The sequence below is a fragment of the Prionailurus viverrinus genome, chromosome F2 (genome assembly GCF_022837055.1).
Source record: "Prionailurus viverrinus isolate Anna chromosome F2, UM_Priviv_1.0, whole genome shotgun sequence".
Lineage (NCBI taxonomy): Eukaryota > Metazoa > Chordata > Mammalia > Carnivora > Felidae > Prionailurus > Prionailurus viverrinus.
The window spans coordinates 38,491,535-38,511,702 of record NC_062578.1 but is presented as its reverse complement, the minus strand read 5'-3'; the positions used below and the strand labels follow the sequence as shown (position 1 = coordinate 38,511,702).

The window sequence follows — 20,168 nt, the reverse complement described above, 5'->3', positions numbered from 1 at the left end:
AATAGGGTTTTTTTTTTAGACTATACATTTTTTAAGTAATCTCTACACCCAACGTGGGGCTCAAACCTACAACACTGAGATCAAGAGTCACTTACTCTGCTGACTTAGCCATCCAGGCACCCCTCTTTAATGCAGTTTTAATATTTTGTTAGTAAGGGTTTAGGCTCTTAGGTACTGCTTTGTGAGATTAATTTTTGTATATTTTTTGCTTCACTGGTAATGTGAAAGTAAGTTTTTCTATTGTTTCCTATCTTGTTATTGCCAGATCACACAAAATTACTGGTCTTTTTAGTTCCTTTCTCTCTTTTGTGGCTTCTATCTCTTCAACTAGTTTATTATTATTATTATTCTTTTCCCATCTCTTTGTCAGAGGGAAAAGCATGTCTTCCTTTATTCATGAAGAGCAATTTTCTGATTTCTTCAGATGCCTTCCACCTCCTAATAGCATTCCTGCAAAGTGTCACCCACCATTAATTAGCAGGCTCATCACAGTAAATTCCCAGACTGAATTCTGCCTGACAGAAATTCTCTCATTTTGAAAAACTTTTAAGAAAATAGTTTTGTCTGGAAAACTATACGTAAATTTACAGTTAGTGGAGCAGAGATTTTAACAATTAAAAGAAAAACATGAAACATCACTAATACGAAAAAGTTACTATAAGCAGCAATGGATGGAACAGCAACTATTATAGTTATGCATGAAATTCTTATAACTGAATGATGATCCTACTTTTAAAACTTAAAATTCAGCACTGAAGTTCTGCATGGCTTAAAGATAGTAAGAGGTTGTAATCCACACTTCTAAAATTAAATATATATATATAGAATTAACCCTAGGGGGAAAAAAGTTAATTGTATTAAACATAATGCATTTTAATTATAAGAGCTATTTTCAAAAGTTGTGTTTTTAGTGATGATAAGAATCTTTATCATGTTAATGTTCCATAGGGAGAGACCAAAATAAATGATTCAAATAACAGGTAAAAAAAACCTTTGGGAGAAGAGGACAAAGAAAGGGAAGGCAGCTAAGATAAATGACCAGATGCAAATAATCTCAGGGTTAGCAGTAAATGGAGGAAGAGTGGTACAAAATTGAGGTAGATGGTCAAGTGAAACACTTAATTTTCAGATTCAAGAGCAGATCATCCTAATAAAATTGAAAAAGATAGACTTTGGCAGACAATGGCTAAAAATAATTAGGCTAAAGGATTGTAATAGATACTTCCATCTGTATATGGCTTCATATGTCCCAACATGTCCAATCTCTGTATAAGGAAGGCAGTTATGTTTAAAAGCAAAGACTGTGGGATTAGATGACTTGGGTTGAGGTTCCAGTTCTAATGCTTAAGGCTAGTAATAGGTTAAGTGAGCAACCTGATCTCTTAGGGTCTCAGCAACTGCCTCGGTAAAAGTACCTGCCTCAGTAAAATGTATAAAATGGCAGTACCTGCTTCAAGGGTTGCTTTGAGGATAAATTGGGATCATTCACATAAAGCAGTAAGGCCTCATTTAACAATATTAGCTACTGTGATTAACAAAGATAACCCACCTTATTGTTAAGAAATGTCACTTGAGGTAGAAATAAAGTATGCCAAACCCTGGCTTCCCCAGTGGGCTCAGTTTTGTATCTCTGCCATTCCTGATCAGGACAAGAAAAAGACCAAAATCCCCATTTCCACCAGGGCATGGATAGGATATCATCTGGTCTCTGATTTGAACTCTGAGCTTATAAACCTGTGTCCTCCAAGCTGTAGCCTTTCCCTATATTTGTCCATCCCTATGAATGGGTGATGCCCCCACTTGCCCCCAGCTCCTGTTTTCTGCTGCTCAGAAATCATGGCAGCCTCTCCTTAAATATAAGCCTATTTCATTGATATCCAGCAGCCTGTGGAGAGCCTATGCTAGCCCCTTTCCACAGAGGTTAGATCTGTGCCTCCGATTATTGGCTTCTAACTCTTCATCAACTGGATGACTGCTTTCCTAATGTTGATTTTCAGTTCCTCCTCGATTCCCTTGCTGCTATACCTCAACAGCTAAATCAGAAGCCCTTGAGTACTGATTTGTTCTGGAACAAATTTCAGTTTTCCCTGACTATTTGGACAGTGCTAACTTGCTCCTACAGCCTGCCCTATGCTCCCATCAATTCTATGTATTCTTGCTTCTGACACCTCACCTTTCCCTTTCAAACTAATTAGTATTTCCCAGGATACATCAAAGCCAAGCTAGTCTGAGTTGTGGTATAGAAACCCGGATGGGTGCCTGGCTGGCCCCGCTGGAAGACCATGAAGCTCTTGATCTCGAGATTGTGAGTTCGAGCCCCATGTTGGGTGTAGAGATTACTAAAACTAAATAAATATAAAAGAAAAAAAAAGCATGGACATATCTCATAAGATAAGAAATGTGGGGTTGATATCATATGGCTCAACAGTATTAACTATCCTACTTACTTCCTGCATGTATTTACTGTGAAATTAGAGTCTGTACACAAAGCATATTTTAAACTATAAATCATAACACTATAATGATAGTGGACAGAGTTCCTCTTTTGTTGTCAGCTCTCCCTTCCTTTTCCTCTCTGGCCCTGTCTGTTTCCTTGACATGGCTAGCTACTTCATTGTATGTCTCCTCTCTCACTTTTTTTATTCCCTTATCTTCCTTCTTGTTTTTTTTCTTCCAATTTTTTATGTCTTTATTTTGACAGAGAGAGCAAGTGGGGAGGGGCAGAGAGGGAGAGAGAGAATCCCAAGCAGACTCCACACTGCCAGCCTGGGGCCCAAGGTGGAGCTTGATCCCACAAGCCGTGAGATCATGACCTAAGCCGAACCACCCAAGCACCCCTGCTTTCTTTCTTTCTTATCTTCTACTCCTTCCGCCCTCCCATTTCTCTTATACTTTTTCATCCAATCGGCTCCTGTTTCTCTCTGGGAGGCCAGTGCCTCTCTGACACTGGGTTCCACACTAGCTCCCATCTTCTACCTGATGATGAACTTCTGTGCCCTCCCAAAAGTACTTGCTCATGATGGGATGGGACAAGTCAAGGCTTGGGAATTCATACAATGGAAATATTCATACAATTCATACAATGGAAATAAATGCTAATCTAAAAAGTGAAACTGATCTTTATGTGTTGATATGGAAAGATCTCCAAAATAAATGAGTAGGTAAAAACAAGACACAGAAAAATGCATGTAGAATTATTCAAGTTATGTAAATAAAAAAGATAGACAAGTTCTTATGTATTACATTCGGTGTGGGGAAGGCTGGAGTAAACAAATTGACACCTTTTTAAGAGACTTTTGAAAGAGTCCAGGTATTTTGACCCAGAAATTCCACTTTTAAAGTAGACATTTTATACTGAAGAAACAAATTTTATATAATTATTGCAAATTACTTATTGCAACATTTTTAGTAGCAAAATATTGGAAGTAATACTGGTGTCTAATATTAAGAAATTATGTAAATAAATCATGGAATATCCACAAAAAGATATAAAGTACAGTTATTAAAGATATATTTTTAAAATCTATTCATGACATGGGAAATATAATAACATTTTTAAACAGAAAAGAAATTTACAAAACAAAGTTTACACAAGGATTTTAATTTTGCTTATGGGTAAGATACATTTTCATAGACAAATAATGAAGCAAATGCAGGTAAATTTTTGAGTGGATATCACTGGGTAATGAGATTAACGGGGTTTCTATCGTCTTCTCTGTCCTCTGTCCATTTTCCAAGTGTAAAACTATGAAAATACATTCTTCTATAATAATAGAGAAAGTAGAAAATGTTATTAAAATAATACATTTTGGGGGGCACCTGGGTGGCTCAGTCAGTTAAGCATCTGACTTTAGCTCAGGTCATGATCTCACTGCTTGTGAGTTCAAGCCCCACGTCGGGCTCTGTGCTGACAGCTCAGAGCCTGGAGCCTGCTTCAGATTCTGTGTCTCCCTCACTCTCTGCTCCTCCCCTGCTCACACTCTCTCTCTCTCTCTCTCTCAAAAATAAACATTAAATTTTTAAAAAAATAGTAATATATTTTTTGGAAAATTTGTGGGTTACAGTTGAGCTCAGTTTTTCAGAACAGGAAGTTTCCCCCTTCCTTTTTTACCTCATGGCTCGTTTTTATCTTTATATAACTCCATCTGTCTATCTATCTATCTATCTATCTATCTATCTATCTATGTATTTACCTGCCTATCTATCCATCATCTGTCTTTACTTTCCTCAGTGGAACTTTGTTTTTTTTTTTTTTTTAATTTTTTTTTAAATGTTTATTTATTTTTGACAGAGAGAGAGACAGAGCGTGAGAGAGACAGAGCGTGAGCCGGGGAGGGGCAGAGGGAGAGGGAGACACAGAATCCGAAGCAGGCTCCAGGCTCTGATCTGTCAGCACAGAGCCCGACGTGGGGCTCAAACTCACAGACGGCGAGATCATGACCTGCGCTGAAGTCGGACGCTCAACCGACTGAGCCACCCAGGCGCCCCCATCAGTGGAACTTTCTAAACATGTTTGTTCTGTTTTCTCTTGTTTAGTTAATAGTCCTTATGATTATAAATGACTGCTGCCGGTCTTGTTGAGTAGACTTGGTATGTTCTAGACTTGGCATGTTGGCACATATCATTTTTCCAATAATAAGAGTATCGTTATTATAGTTCCTTACCTCTCCAAGTGTAAACTGCTTCATACAGTATTTTGTTTAAATGTAGGGCCACTCTTACATGCTTTTGAGTAATGATGAATTAGAAGGCACATTTAGCTTAGAATTTCAAATTGTGAAAGACAACCACACAACTACCTGCACTAAGAAATTCTTCTCCCAATAAGTAGTTCATATTTACTGAAATTAAACAGAGAAGTTACATTCAGTCCTGGAAGATAAATTCTTCCTCTCGTCCAGATTGGTGTTAGTGAAAAACATTTGGAAGAGAAATCTGCTTCTCAAAGAAGCCATTCTATTTTCCCAAGAGAGAGAAGATTTGTAATCAAAATATTGGTATCTATAACAATAATTTTACTGCAATCTGTGCTCATAAATCATCTTTCATCCCTAAATACTCCTTTATTCCATTACTTGTTAATACATCTTGTCTTTCGGTTCACTGTTCTTTTACCTTATTAGTACTAGTATTTTTAGCTGAGACTAAGTACATTATTTTCTAAAGTGTGATTGCTTAAGAATTAGATGCTCCCAGGGCACCTGGGTGGCTCGGTCGGTTAAGCATCTGACTTCAGCTCAGGTCATGATCTCACAGTTCGTGAGTTCGAGCCCTGCATTGGGCTCTCCACTCTCGGCACAGAGCCTACTTCAGATCCTCTCTCTCCCTCTCTCTCTTCCCCTTCTCTCTCTCTCTCTCTGTCACAAATAAATATTTAAAAATAAAAAATAGTTAGATGCTCCCTTACCTGTGTTTTCATGGTGTTTTCTTCATATAACCATTAGTGCAGAAATGGTTTGATTTTCTAAGTTTTGTCACACTGGACTGCAAAGTCCAAAATTAGAAGCCACACTTTATTCATTTTTATGTCCCCACACTTAGGATAGTGCTTGTACAAAGGAAGCAATCAATAAATGATTTTTATATTGAAGAAAAAGGCAGATGATAAGAATAGCCATTTGGAGAAAACAAATCAAGCATTTGAATCTGAAACTCTAATATTATTGTAATGAAAGAATTTCAAATATTGAAAAATTTTATGTTATCTTACTGACTAATCCTGGGAAGCATTTTATGTTTTTAATCCTCTGGTTCATTTGAAATAGGAGAAATCTTGGGGCACCTGGATGGCTTAGTCAGTTAAGCATCTGACTTCAGCTCAGGTCATGATCTCACGGTTCATGAGTTCAAGCCCCACATCAGGCTCTGAGCTGACAGCTCAGAACCTGGAACCTTCTTTGGTTTTTGTGTCTTCCTCTCTCTCTGCCCCTCCCCTGCTTGCACTCTGCCTCTATCAAAAATGAATAAACATTTTAAAAAAAAGAAATAGGAGAAAACTTAAAGGTAGAAACATTTGTTTAGAGCTTATGTTTTATTTTAATCAATTTTGCCTAAATGGAAATTCATATTATTATCTTCAAGAGATATTTTCAACTTTTAGAAACAAAAAGCAAGTCACATATAAATGTAGATCTTTTTTGTATCAGCCCCACTAAAAGCTACCTTTTTATCTCTGATTATTACTCTGAGTATTTCTACCAAGGGATTATAGATTTCTTACACCATAAAAAGTATCACCTTTATTTGTATATATTTTACTTTCTTCTAGTAATTTTTTTACTTTGTGTTCATTAACACAAAGTAGTTAAGAATTTAGTTAAGAATTGAGATTTTTGTCTGCACGGCGTGATTCGTGACCAGACATAATTTAAGAGTCAACTTAGGACCATTAAGAGGATTTGCCATTGTGTTACAGTGCGGAGAAATCCTTCTGTGGAAGGTAGAATGGTGGCCCACCACATCCTAAGCCCTGGGAATATGTTACCTTACATGAAACATGGGACTTTGCAGAGGTGATTAAGTTAAGAATATTGACATGGAAAGAATTTCCATATGAATAATCACAAAGTCCCTTCTATGTGAAAGAAGGCAGGACAGGCAGAGTCAGAGACTTGAAGGGGCTGCACTGCTGGCTCTGCAGATGGAGAAAGGGGACACACAAGGGAGGTGTGCAGGTAGTCTCTGGGAGCTAGAAAAGGTGAGAAAACAGACTCTTTTCTGGAGCCTCCACTGAGGAATGCAGCATTGCTGACAGCTCAAGTTTAGCCCAGTGAGAACCATTTTGGACTTTTGAGCTCCAGAAATGTAAGATAGTAGTTTTGCATTTTTTTTAATTTGTAAGGAAAATATTACTCGCCATCCATAAAAATGGAGCTTTTGCACTCGCAACTAATGATCAAAATCCTACACTGCCCTATGTGCATGTGGTAATTTGTTACAGCAGCAAAGCAAACTGATACACTCCCCTTGTATTATTCTACATACATGATATTATTGGTAAATGAAAAGCCCCTCCCGTCATGCAGGCCAGAGACAGCTGCATGTGATCAGTCTCGCTAGTCTGACTAGTGTTCACGAGTGTGGTCAGGGTGATTGGTGACCAGTGAGAATACATAACACATAAGGCCGGTGGCAAATTGACTCAGGCAGACAAAACAAGATGCCTTCGAAAGACTCAGTAACCTGAGGCATATCCTTAACAGTCAGATGACCAAGACAGTGGTGTTGAGAGTAAATGCCCAATAAGACATGAGAAGGACAAGGCAGGAAATTGTACTCTGTTAACTCATGTACCATATATTCTAGGTTTAGCACAAAATGAGAAAGAATGTAGATAGAACTTCTATGAGCAAAAGAAGACAGTTTGCTATTTCATGGGCTATAAATTACAGAGCATATAAAGAAAGATCATATCCAGAAACAGAATATATTGAAAAATTAGACAGCCATTAAAAATATTTTCACAGACAAAATAGAAAGACAATAAACTAAGAAAAAACATTTGCCTTATTTTTTTATGTGTGTTGAACTTTCAAATGCTGACTGCGAATCAAGGGGATAGGTATTTTATTCAGGCTATTGCAACAGAGAGAATATCCAAAGGCAGTGTTTCCTGGAAAATGGGAAACAAGAGATATTTTATATAGCAAAGAAACAAATTGGCAGAGTCCCAGTTACAAGTTTGGTAAGCAATCAGGCAATCTTTCAGAAAAAGCACGCGCATGCGTGTGTGGGGGTGGGGGGAAGAGAGGGGGAGAGGGAGAGAGAGAGAGAGAGAGGAGTGGGGAGAGAGAGAGAGAGGGAGAGAGAGAGATAGGGAGAGAGAGAAAGAGGGAAAGAAAGAGAGATAGGGAGACAGAAAAAAAAGAGTGGGGGCGTAGAAAGAGAGATTTGGCCTGTTCTAGTCCATTACATCCTGTTCTTGGAGTTGTTAACTCAAAGAAGGAATTTAGAGGGATGGATTAGTCTCTCAGTACCAGGGAGCACCAGGGTCCGTGTACCTTCAGAGAAGAAAATTTTACATTTCTCCACACAGGCAAAAGACAAGTATATTTGCCTATCTGAAGATAAAGAAATTCTTTATAACTCTTTCTATGTATTTCTTGATCAGGGAAAACACCCCCTGCTGTAATAAACTCTGAAATCTCAGTGGCTTAACACAGTAAAGCGCATTTCTCACAAAACTCCAAATCCAGTGTTCTTGGTGGGTAGCTCTCCTGTACATAGTGATTAGTGTCTCGAGATCCTTCTTTCTGGTACCATTTTCAACAATGTGACTCCCACGGTCTCCTTGGGGGTCATTCCCTGCCATCTCTCTTAGAGGAAAAAAGAGGGTTGCAGGATCATGAAAGGAATGTTTTTATGGGCCAGGCTAAAAGTACCTCTGTAATCTTCCATTGGCCAGAATTTGGACATATAACTGTTGTTAAGTGTAAGGATGGCTGGGAAATGTGGTTTAGCTGGGTTTTTAGAAGGAGAAAGGAATGGCTTTTGTGGATCAATAAAATTTTAAATTAAACTTATAAATAAAAATTTTAAGTGATAATAAAAAAGGTGAACTTCCCAGTGGAAAAGTGGTCAATACCAAGGACTACTAAAAATATTCAGGAATATTAAGAATCATTAAGGATAAAGTTAAATAAGTCACAAAAAATCTACTTTTCATATTAAGCTGTCAATATTAAAAATAATGGTCCATGTTATTTTCCTAAGCTACTGAGAAATGGAGAGTCTCCGTCACTACAAGTGAGGGTATAAAATGGTTCCAAGTTCCAGAGGGCAATTGGCAATATATGCCCCCAAATTTTTACATGTGCATAGTCTCTGATCTGGCCTTCCATTCAAAAAAATTTATCATAAATAAATCTCAGAAAAGTGTTCAAAGATTGACTGAAGTCATCCTTGACTTCTGTTTTTCATACACTACATGAAATCCGTCAGGAAATTGTGTTAGATTTACTTTCACGGTATATCCAAAATCTGACTCCTTTTTTCCACCTTTAGTCCTTCTATCTTTCTTACCTACAGTCCAATTTTAACACAAGCAGCCATTGTGATTCTTTTAAAACCTGTGTCATTCCTCTACCCTAAAAGCCCCCAAGAGCTCCAAACTTTTCTCATCTCAGAGGAAAAGCCAAACCGGCTGCATATGATCTGCCACACCCAGGTCAATGGCAAACTTCTCTGATCTCATCTTTTACTCCCCCACCTCACCCCCACTCCCCAGCTCACTTTGCTCAGGCCACACAGGCTTCCTTGCCATTCCTGCACGTGTCAAGTGTGTTCCCTCCTCGGGACCTTGCCGTTCACTGTCCCTATCTCTGCTCAGACATCAGGGAAGCCTACCAAATTCCTCCATGCAAGAAAGCAATGTGCCCCCTCTACCTCTCTCTCTCCTATTTCCCCTTACACTGCTTGATTTCTCCCCATCACATTTATCACCACCTGATATATTACATATCCTTGTTCACCTGAGTGTTACTGGTCTTCAGTTGTAATGAGGTCAGGGGTTTTGTAACTCCTAGAAGAGTGCCTGGCACATGGAAGGCATTCAGTAAGTGTTTGTTGAATGAGTGAATAAAATATTGCAAAATTTCTGAAACATTAAAAAATAGGGGACTGGTTAAATAAACTGGATGGTGCACTTGAGGGTCAGACAGACCCTCTGTCTGACCTTCTGCTAAGACAGAATCGAAAGCCTAGACGTGCAGAAAATAAAACTAGAATGTGTTTTGTATCTCCTAGGAGGAAATTCTGGGAATACCAATTTCTAAAGAGGTAACAGTTACTTTTCTTACCCAACTGGTTTCTGAAACCATAGGAAAAGGAAGTTTCTCATCATAAAACGTGTTTTTGCGTTTATCGACTGCTCCTCTTGTCTCAAATAGGTTTCTCTGTGAAAATGGGTGTTTCCAAGGGCAAAGAGGATTTTTAAAAAGCAATCTTATTCTTTGCAGATTGTATTAGTGTGCTGGAGTGTCCATAGGAAAATGCCTGCAGACTGCTTGGTTTAAAGAGCAGAAATGTATTTCCTCACGGTTCTGAAAGATGGGAAGTCCAAGATCAAGGTCCAACAGGGCTGCGTTTTTGATGAGGACACTCTTTCTGGCTTGCAGATGGCTGTCTTCTCACTATGTCCTCAGTTGGTCTCTCCTCAGTGCAGATTCATCAAAAGGGAGAGGCTGAGACAGAGCAAGCATGTGTGCGTGAGCACAAGCTCAGGTATCAGACCATCAAACCTATTGGATTAGGGCCTCACTGTTATGACCTCATTTAACTTTAATTACCTCTTAAATGCTGTATCTCATCTTTGTAGTCACAGCATTTAGTACAAGATACTTGTACTTATTCGTCAAAAATGTTTTAGTCAAGGAAAGCTTGAATTTGGGGCAGCAGTCATATATATTTCTCTATCTCTGTATCTCTGTATCTATCCATCTATCGATCATCTATCCATCTATCCAACTTACTAAACAAATGTAACTCAGTGAGGTACAAATAAGAAATGGTTAGGGGCGCCTGGGTGGCGCAGTCGGTTGAGCGTCCGACTTCAGCCAGGTCACGATCTCGCACTCCGTGAGTTCGAGCCCCGCGTCGGGCTCTGGGCTGATGGCTCAGAGTCTGGAGCCTGTTTCCGATTCTGTGTCTCCCTCTCTCTCTGCCCCTTCCCCGTTCATGCTCTGTCTCTCTCTGTCCCCCCCAAAAAATAAATAAACGTTGAAAAAAAATTTAAAAAAAAAAAACAAAAAAAACAAATAAGAAATGGTTATAGTCTCCTCCAAATACTGCCCTTAAAACAGTCATTTTAAATCCCGCCCCCCCCACACACACCCCCACCTCCTGTCACAGATATCTTGTCACATCTGTAGGTTCTATAACTTCTTGGTCAATTTCAGTGATTAAAAATCCATTCAGTCTAGAACTCCAATTTCATATCCAAATAAAAGATTTCTTTTTTCTGTCATCTGCTAGCATGGCGGTTTGAAGGACTGGAAATGGGGAGATGGTATGGCCTTCTCTTTACCTTTTTCCCATTTTCTACCTTGGAGGGAAGAGTGTAGTTTACTTCTGGGCTGTAGGTCCTTCCTGCCTTTTCTGGTTCCTAGCTTCTCCAGGGAGTGGACACGGGGAAGAGCCAGAGGGATAAAAGGGGCCATCATCGTCATCTTCCTCAGGCTGTTTGGCACTCACTGTTGGACCAACACCACCCTGCCATTGGCAATGGTCTCTCCATAGCAGGTATTCAGATACTGGATTTCCAGAGGAGGCACAAATAGGAGTTCTTTAGGGGCCTTCCCAGTCCACAGTGTCTCGTTTAAATTTTTCCAACTCTCCTCAGCTCGTGCACTAAGTGGCATACTCCTGAACTTTTGTTTTTATTGCCGGGGGACTTTTTTTGCCCAGGAGTTAGTTTTGTGTGTGTTGGTGTGAACATGATGGCACAAGCCCAGCTTTGTGGTACTCACTTGGCCTACCAGAAACTCACATTCTCATCAAAGCAGAAGTGATAGCTGGGCTACACCACAAGCCTTCCTGTTTCTCTTACTGACATTCACCAATTCCTTTTTTCCTGTTCGCGTAGACTTTAGGAAGATGGACTGGCCTGTGTCCTAATTTGAGGTATGAGTAGAAAACGGAGTGCAGGCACCCCCAGACTTTGCAAGTAATTCTCTTACAGCCTTTCTCACTTGGCCTTTTGGAAACGGGTAGGGAAAAGCCACAGTAGAACTTTGTTAAGCCAACAATTTATGACTCCAGGGATTCTCATTTTTTCTCCTCCTTCTCTGGCTTATATGATTTGGGATAATTGTGGTTATTGAGGGGCCAGTGCTGCTGATTTAGTATGTGCAAATACTTACTGCTTCTTTAACTTCAGCTTTGGACTCTGGCTGTCAGTTTTGGGTCAACAGGGAAAGTTCTACATAAGTTCAGGTCACATATCCTCTCTTGAACTTCATTTCACTCTTCTCTTTTGGAGGGTGCTTATAAACCTTGTGTCTTATTTTATGCATATTAGCATACTATGAGATGCAGGACAGCTATCCCCCATTTTGCTGATGAAACTGAGATAGTGACAGGCAATCCAGGACAAATTAACTGAAAACTCTTCTGTGACCACAGTCAAGCCTGCACCCCTCCTCGATTGTGTCTGCAAAACATAGTACGTTTTCAACTCTGGAACATGGCATTGTTCTTTCGGGCTTACAAGTTTGTCTGCTGGAGAAGCGAACAAAAACCCTTGGAGCTGAAGGCAAACCTCTTTACCCTAGACATGGTGGAGTACCCATCCTTCAAGGTTCCCTCACCTAACACCCAGGTTCCTGCCTTCCCAAGCCCCACAGTGATGAAGGGGCACTGATATTTCATTCTGCATGTGAAATATAAATCCCTGTTTCCTTGGACCTGACAGTGTTCCTCAACGTTTCTTTAATAGGAATTTCCAAAGGACCTGGGAACCTTTATGCTTAAATACAACCCCTTCAGGCCTGCTGAGATGCTCCAGAGTTCTTGCATTGAGCATGCAGGCTACACACTGAGATGCTACCCTCTGTAACTATAAGTTAAGTATAAATGAATTAGTGAGTTAAAAATATAAACAGGGGTGCCGGGCTGGCTTAGTTAGTAGAACATGCAACTCCTGATTTCAGGGTCATGAGTTCAAGTCCCACACTGGGCATGATGCCTACTTAAAAAATATATATACATATAAATATATATGTATATATACACATATAAATATAAACATATAAAAATATATATTTTTATATTTATACATACATATAAATATATACATATATACACACATATATATTTATGTGTGTGTATATATATGTATGTGTATATATATGTATATGTATATTTATATATACACATATAAACATACTCAGGGGCACCTGGCTGGCTGAGTCAGTGTAGCCTGCAACTCTTGATCTTGGGTTATGAGTTCAAGCCCCATGTTGGGCCTCGGGGTTACTTAAAAAAAAAAAAACAATAAACATGGGGCGCCTGGGTGGCGCAGTCGGTTAAGCGTCCGACTTCAGCCAGGTCACGATCTCGCGGTCCGTGAGTTCGAGCCCCGCGTCAGGCTCTGGGCTGATGGCTCAGAGTCTGGAGCCTGTTTCTGATTCTGTGTCTCCCTCTCTCTCTGCCCCTCCCCCGTTCATGCTCTGTCTCTCTCTGTCCCAAAAAAATAAATAAACGTTGAAAAAAAAAAAAACAATAAACAAACAAGCAAAAACATATATATGTGTGTGTGTGTGTATGTGTGTGTATGGATTAAACATATATATATGGATTAAACAAATATATATGGATTAAACATATATATACACACATATATATGTGTGTATATATATGTGTATATATATATGTGTATATATATGTATATGTGTGTGTGTGTGTATGTATATATATATATATATATATATATATATATATATATACAGATTTCCAGAGAAGGCCCAAATGTAAGTTCTTTAGGGGCCTTCCCCATCCCAGTGTCTTGTTTAAATTTATATATATTGTACTCCTAGTATATATAAGACCATTGTACTCCTAGCTTAGTTCAGTGATGCTTATCCCCTGGTTTCCCTTCTAATAGAGTTAAAAAGGGAGAGCAGTAAAAAAAAAAAAAAAAAAGCTTGTATTTATAGCAAATCTATGTGCCAAGCACTGATAGTTATTTATATTCCATACATTTTCTCATCCAATCATCATAAATACCCTATGAGTTGGTATTATTTTCTTTGTTTTACAGACTAATTCAACAAAAGAGGTATAGAGAAGTTAAATTAACTGAACTAAGATCACTATTTAGAGGTACTGAATTCAAATTATATACAATCATATTGAAATATAATTGATGTCCAAGCCCGCCCCCCCCCCCCCCAGCACAGAGGAGAAAGACGGAGACATCAAGGTGACCAAGTGGAGGTAGCATGTTGTTATGCGCCAAGGAGAAAAATTATAATCCTTACAATAACATATTTAATATGAATATGCTTTACATTGCATAGATATTAATAAAACATATTTCTTAGATGGACTTTAACGTTTCAAATTAAACTTCTTCCCCAAAACATGATGTTTCTTGAGGAACTCTCCTTTGCCTTTCTCACTGCTTTTCTTATGTCAAATACTGTTTTAGCTGTGTTGGGTCATTATACAGTGACCTCCATGCATTCATGCCCCTCTGCATGTGACACTGCCACACTTCCCATCAAGAGACTGAATTTATCCCTCTGCTCGCTTGAATGCGGGCTGGCCTTATGACTTGCTCTGACCAGTAAAGAGTGGTAGATGGGGCGCCTGGGTGGCGCAGTCGGTTAGGCGTCCGACTTCGGCCAGGTCACGATCTCGCGGTCCGTGAGTTCGAGCCCCGCGTCGGGCTCTGGGCTGATGGCTCAGAGCCTGGAGCCTGTTTCCGATTCTGTGTCTCCCTCTCACTCTGCCCCTCCCCTGTTCATGCTCTGTCTCTCTCTGTCCCAAAAATAAATAAACGTTGAAAAAAAAATTAAAAAAAAAAAAAAAGAGTGGTAGAAACAAGCTTGTACCTGTTCCAAAATTGGGACCCATGAGGCCTTGGCAGCATCTGCCTCTGCCCTGTGGGAGCGCTATTCTGAGAGTGAGTTCAACAAAGGTGCCCAGGATGAAAGCGAGTTTGGAGAGCGAGGATCAGCCAATCCAGCTTTCTCAGCTGAGTGCAGTCACCAGCGCAACCACCAGGTGAATGCACCTTTCTGAAAAATAACGCATTGTTATTTCAGTCTCTAAGTTTTAGGATGCTGGATTCTTCCAAAGCAATAATAGGTTAACCAGACAAAGTGGGATGGACCGGAAGTACAAAGTAATAGATTAATTCAACAGGAATGAGTAGCTAAAGTACAAAGCAATAGATAAATGTAAGAGAAATTAGTATTGTTCCAACAAAACCCAAAGCACATGGCAGTCTTCAGGCCAGGCAGCGGGTGAATGCTGGAAGGGGCAGAGATGAGACTGTCGGTGAAAGCTAGAAAAGCAGGGAGGAGATTGCTCCTGGAGACCAGAGGGCAGAAAGTAGACCAATTAACTCTTGTCTGTGGTACCTTGTAAGGTAGTAAACATACCTAATGAATTTGTTGATCTCACTAATGTCATTTCCATGTAGAACACAGAAAGTAACAATTAGCTTCTTTTAGCTCTCTTTGATGGGAGGTGGCATTTTCTATCGCTGCCGTAAAAAATTACAACAAACTCAACAGCTCAAACAGGATACATGTATCATTTTACAGTTCTGTTGAAATCCAGAGGCAGTAAAAATTAAAACCAGATGAGTAAAATAGTATTTAGCTAGAGTTTATTGTGCACAAAAGAATAGCTCATGAACTAGGTCTTCAAATCCAACACTGAGATGAAGCTTAGAGGCAGGATGTCATAGGATGGCTTATAAAGTGAAAATGAGGAAGTTGTTTAATCTTTACAATGACTGACGATCATAATAGGGGTTGATCATGAAGAGAGGCCTCTGAGCCTCTAACTTTCTTTGGACAGGAAGCAGGAGGCAGGCTGAGGGAGATACAAGAATATGGTAGAAATGACATTTTTTGAGACGCAGAGCCTAGATCTGGAAAAGGTGCCATAGCTTCCACAGTCACCCTCTCACCCCTCAAATACTGCTGAGACTACCAGGTATATGAAGAAGCCTGGAATGACGGACTTTGAAGAGCTGAAGAGAGACAACCCGCCCCCACCCCCCCACCCCCATCCAAGCTGACTCAGTTGAGCTAGCCCCTAGCCAATCTGCCAGATGAATGCAGCTTCCTGAATACAAGCCCAGGCAAGACCAATAGAATAACCACACAACTACCTATAGAGTCATGAAAAATAACAAATCATGTTGTTTTAAACCACTGGATTTGGGTATGGTAGGTTGCTCAGTAGTAGGTAACTAAAATTGTAGTGTAAGTAGCTTCAGTAAGTAGTAAGATACAGCTTTTACTAGCTCACACATTATCTGTTTATATTGTATTTGTATCTCAAAAGACACATTACCTCATTTCCTGAGTAGAGATGGAAAAATATTATCATCATAAACTGCCTTGGATTGATAAGAATTATTTAATGTTTATTGAGTAACCATAAACTATAGTATTATTTTTAAACTAGAATGAAGTGATACTCACCTAATAAAAGTGTTTTGTTTGTTTGTTTTTGTTTACTTTTTATGAAACTTCGCATTGCTGCAAATATACTCTTGGTTTACCCTCTACCTTGTATAGTGTGAGAAGAGTGATTTCCACTAGCTGTGTCACCCTCTAATGAATTCTGAAATAGATAAAGAAGCCATATAAAGAAGGAAAGAAGGAAAGAAAGAAAGAAAGAAAGAAAGAAAGAAAGAAAGAAAGAAAAAGAAAGAAAGAAAGAAAGAAAGAAAGAAAGAAAGAAAGAAAGAAAGAAAAACCTTTTTACCTGGACAATAAAGGGACCCTAGTTGAAGAGATAATAATGGAACAGTAAAAACGGTGGTCAGATGGCAACGCTGTCATCTTCATCAAAAAAATCACAAGAGGGGCGCCTGGGTGGCTCAGTCGGTTAGGCGGCCGACTTGGGCTCAGGTCATGATCTCGCGGTCCGTGAGTTCGAGCCCCGCGTCGGGCTCTGTGCTGACAGCTCAGAGCCTGGAGCCTGTTTCGGATTCTGTGTCTCCCTCTCTCTGACCCTCCCCCATTCATGCTCTGTCTCTCTCTGTCTCAAAAATAAATAAACGTTAAAAAAAAAAATTTAAAAAAAAATCACAAGATGCTCCATGTTTTTTCCGCTAACAATTTGCTTTAATAAGATTCTGGCATTGTGGAGGATTTACTCATACACTCGTTTGCTTATTTATTTGGCAAATATTTATCGAGTGCTTCTTAATGAACCAGGCATTGTGTTAGATACTGGAGATACAAGAGTTAATGAGACAGTTATGGTTTCTGACTCACAGAGTCAGTGGGGAATAAGGGGGAGGTGGGTAATAGAAACGTAAATACACTGTTACAATCCAGTGTGATAGGCCCCAGGACAGGACGCTAGAGTAATAGGATTTTGTTGATTCTTCTTAAAAGTTTCTTTAACTCAATAGCTTCTTTCACTGCACCGTAAAACAAAAACAAAAACAAACCAAAAAGCCTGCCATTCATTTTTGTAAAATGTTCATTTTTGCAGGGAGCGCTACATCTTGACCTCTCACTTTTCAGGTTTCTGGAGATCTATAAATGCCCTTGGATTACATCATATGGGGATCCTTATATTGTGTTGGGTCCTGATACTACTGACCCATAAAAGATGCTGCATAATAGAAAGCATTATTCTTTGGTTTTCCCTTAGGATTTCCAGCTGATGCCTAAATGGATTTTTTGGAAGAAAGAGTATCTTCAGAGAGCAAAATGAAGACCCTTCTTAATGTAACATGAGAAGCAGTTTCAAATTTCTAAAGCCAGCTTTTCCTCCTGACCCTTTAAATCTACAGCTGGGACTACCAGCCTCATTTTTTATTTGTTTTCAACTGTGTTCCCACACAGACATCTGGAGGATAAAGACCATTGCCCCGTGTATTCACCTTTGTAGACCCAGGAAGCACATAATATGTGTTTGTTGAATGGCTCCAAGAATTACTGCAGAAAAATTATCTTTTGATAATTTCTTATTGCGTTTCTGTCTGGCATACTCAAAACGTTGATTTTTAAGCCACTTTAGCCAAGCACCAAAATAGGAGAAGAAAAAAACAAGAAAGCATGCCGGTAACTATGCCTAGCTTTTTTTTTTTTTTTTCGTACTCTCTTTTACATGTGAAAGATCATTCTAAAACGCTAGCTCAAGAAAAGTAGTTTTTAATTGCTTTACATTATTCATAAGCTTCATTATTGTATAAGGTGTCAGGGACAATATGGTCCAAAAACAAAACTATGAGGGCAACGTATTTTGTCAAATTAAACTTGTAAAAGCCAGCACACTATGCATCATTTCAGTAAGATACCGTTAGGAGAGTGCCAAACAGATACGAGAAAACAAGGACAAGCAAGGAATGCACCACTCCTGCAGAAATTTACTTCGTCCTAGACAACAGATACTGAAAAGTGATTTTCCAACAAAAGCAGCAGCAGCCCTCAAGAAGGAATTGATAACCCTAGGAGTAAGCTTTCTTCCCTTAACTGCTGCAAAGTTGGACGGCACAGAATCCCTCCTCCTCCCCTCGCCCCCGCCCCCATCTTGGAGCTGAACTTGAGATCCGTGTTTGCTGTAGTTTTTCCGCAGTCAAGGCCTTTTCTCTTACCCCCTTTCAGGTTGCTCTTTACCCTTCTTCCTCTTCTTAGCTAAGGAAACGTAAAGTACAAAGAGAGAAGAGTTGCAGCCCCTTTCTCTCGCCTCCCCCGCCCGCCCCTCTTTCGGTGGCTCCGCACCTTCCCTTCCCCGCCTTCCGGGGGCAGCCCTACTGTGTTCCCTGGCTCCCGCTCCTCCCCTTCTCCACTCCTCCCCTCCGCCCCTCTCCCGGGCTCCTTCTTTCTCGCTCCCCTCCCCTCCCCCAGGCTGGCTTCCCAGCGCGCTTCCCTTCCCCCGCCTCTCGGTCCCGCACCCTCCCCTCCCCCCGCCTCCTGCCTTGTGACACAGCCCGGGTCCTCCCGGAGGCGGCGGCAGCAGCAGAAGCAGCGGCAGCGGCAGCGGCAGCAGCAGCAGCGGCCGCGGCAGTAGCCACCACCTCCGCGGGCGCCGCAGCCCCCGGCTCAGCCTCCCCCCGACCCCGCCGCCGCCGCAGTCATGGCTGCTGACGGGGTGGACGAACGCTCGCCGCTGCTGTCAGCATCCCACTCGGGGAATGTCACTCCCACGGCCCCGCCGTACTTACAGGAAAGCAGCCCCAGAGGTAAGGCCAGCATAGACCTTTCTACTTCGTAAGGAAAAGCCTAGAATGTGAAAGACCAGGGAGCTGTAGCTCCGAGGCGGAGGCGAGCCTCTCACTTGGGCTGGGAGAGAGGGATGCTGACTGTGCCTTCCCAAGCCCGAACCTGCTTGGCTGGGAGCTTCCCCGCAGGGCTTTTGGTGGGGTGGGGTGGGGTGTGAGTGTGTGTGTGTGTGTGTGTGTGTGTGTGTGTGTGTGTGAGCGCGCGCGTGTGTGTATTTCACCGCTTCTCACCCGCTGGGTGTGTGTGGGGAGTGGTGTGTGTGTGTGTGTGTGTGTGTGTGTGTGTGTGTGTGTGTGTGTGTGGCGCGCGTCCGTCAGCGTGTGTGTGTATTTCACCACTTCTTGCCCAGGGGTACAGGATGTGACATGAATTTCCCAAGCTGGGCTTTACTGTTTTAGAACAGCCCCTAAGTGCAGCTGGAGGAGGTGCAAATCTTTCACAATCATTCACAAATCCTTTCAGGTTGCTGAGAAACCCCTAGTACTGCTCACCTTGGGATCTGTCCTTGAAAGGGCTTAGCTTGAAAAATGTGCATCTCCTCCTGTTCCCCCACCAGTGCTCTGTTCAATCAGGGAATTGTCTCCCCAAAAGGAATAGAATTAATCAATATTCTTAATATGTCTGAAATTCCTGCCCTTCCCTGTTACTCCTCTTAGTAAGGAGTATGTGTTAGCTTTAATGGTGAATGATGAAGAATAGAAAGGAAGATGTACTATTTTTTATGCATGTCTGGGTGAGATTGAAATGAACTTACTTCTAAAAGTAACCCAAGTTAATCCTGCATGTATTTCTATTTATTTACTGCTCAGGATGGAATCAGAAACAATTTGATAGCGGTGGGATCTGAAGAAAGAAGTGTGTGGGTGGGGGGAGGTGTTTAGCAAACTCTTCAAAGATCTTTGTTCTAAGCCTTGTAGTCGAGTTCTGTAGTAGAAAGAAGGTGGAGTCAGGACTTATAGAAAATGGAAGACAAGACTTTAAAAAACGACTTAGAGTAATGAATGGTCAAATATGGCACTTGCCAACGTAGCTTAAGTGCATCTCTCTTTTTGGCTGAATTTGAGAGGAGTTTAAAAACCCAAGGAGACAGATGTTAATGCCTTTGAAAATATGGGCAGATCATGTTTCTTGTAACACAACTTTTTCTAAGTTCAAGTCTGGAATTGGAGCGGTTGTGGAGCAGGTTCAACTTGTTTAGTGTTTAAAATCTCCACTTAATGAATTACAACAATCTAGATCTTAATCTGC

The 20,168-nt window shown here is 40.6% G+C and overlaps 1 protein-coding gene across 1 annotated transcript in view; it reads left to right on the top strand.

Annotated features, from left to right (window-relative positions):
- Positions 1–18,333: 18,333 nt before the first annotated feature.
- The window catches only part of PIP4P2 (phosphatidylinositol-4,5-bisphosphate 4-phosphatase 2), a 53,409-nt gene continuing 51,574 nt past the window's right edge, over positions 18,334–20,168 (top strand). The window contains exon 1 of the mRNA XM_047842558.1: positions 18,334–18,880. Coding sequence (XP_047698514.1) covers positions 18,775–18,880 — 106 coding nt within the window. The 5' untranslated portion in view covers positions 18,334–18,774. The remainder of the gene's footprint in view (positions 18,881–20,168) is intronic.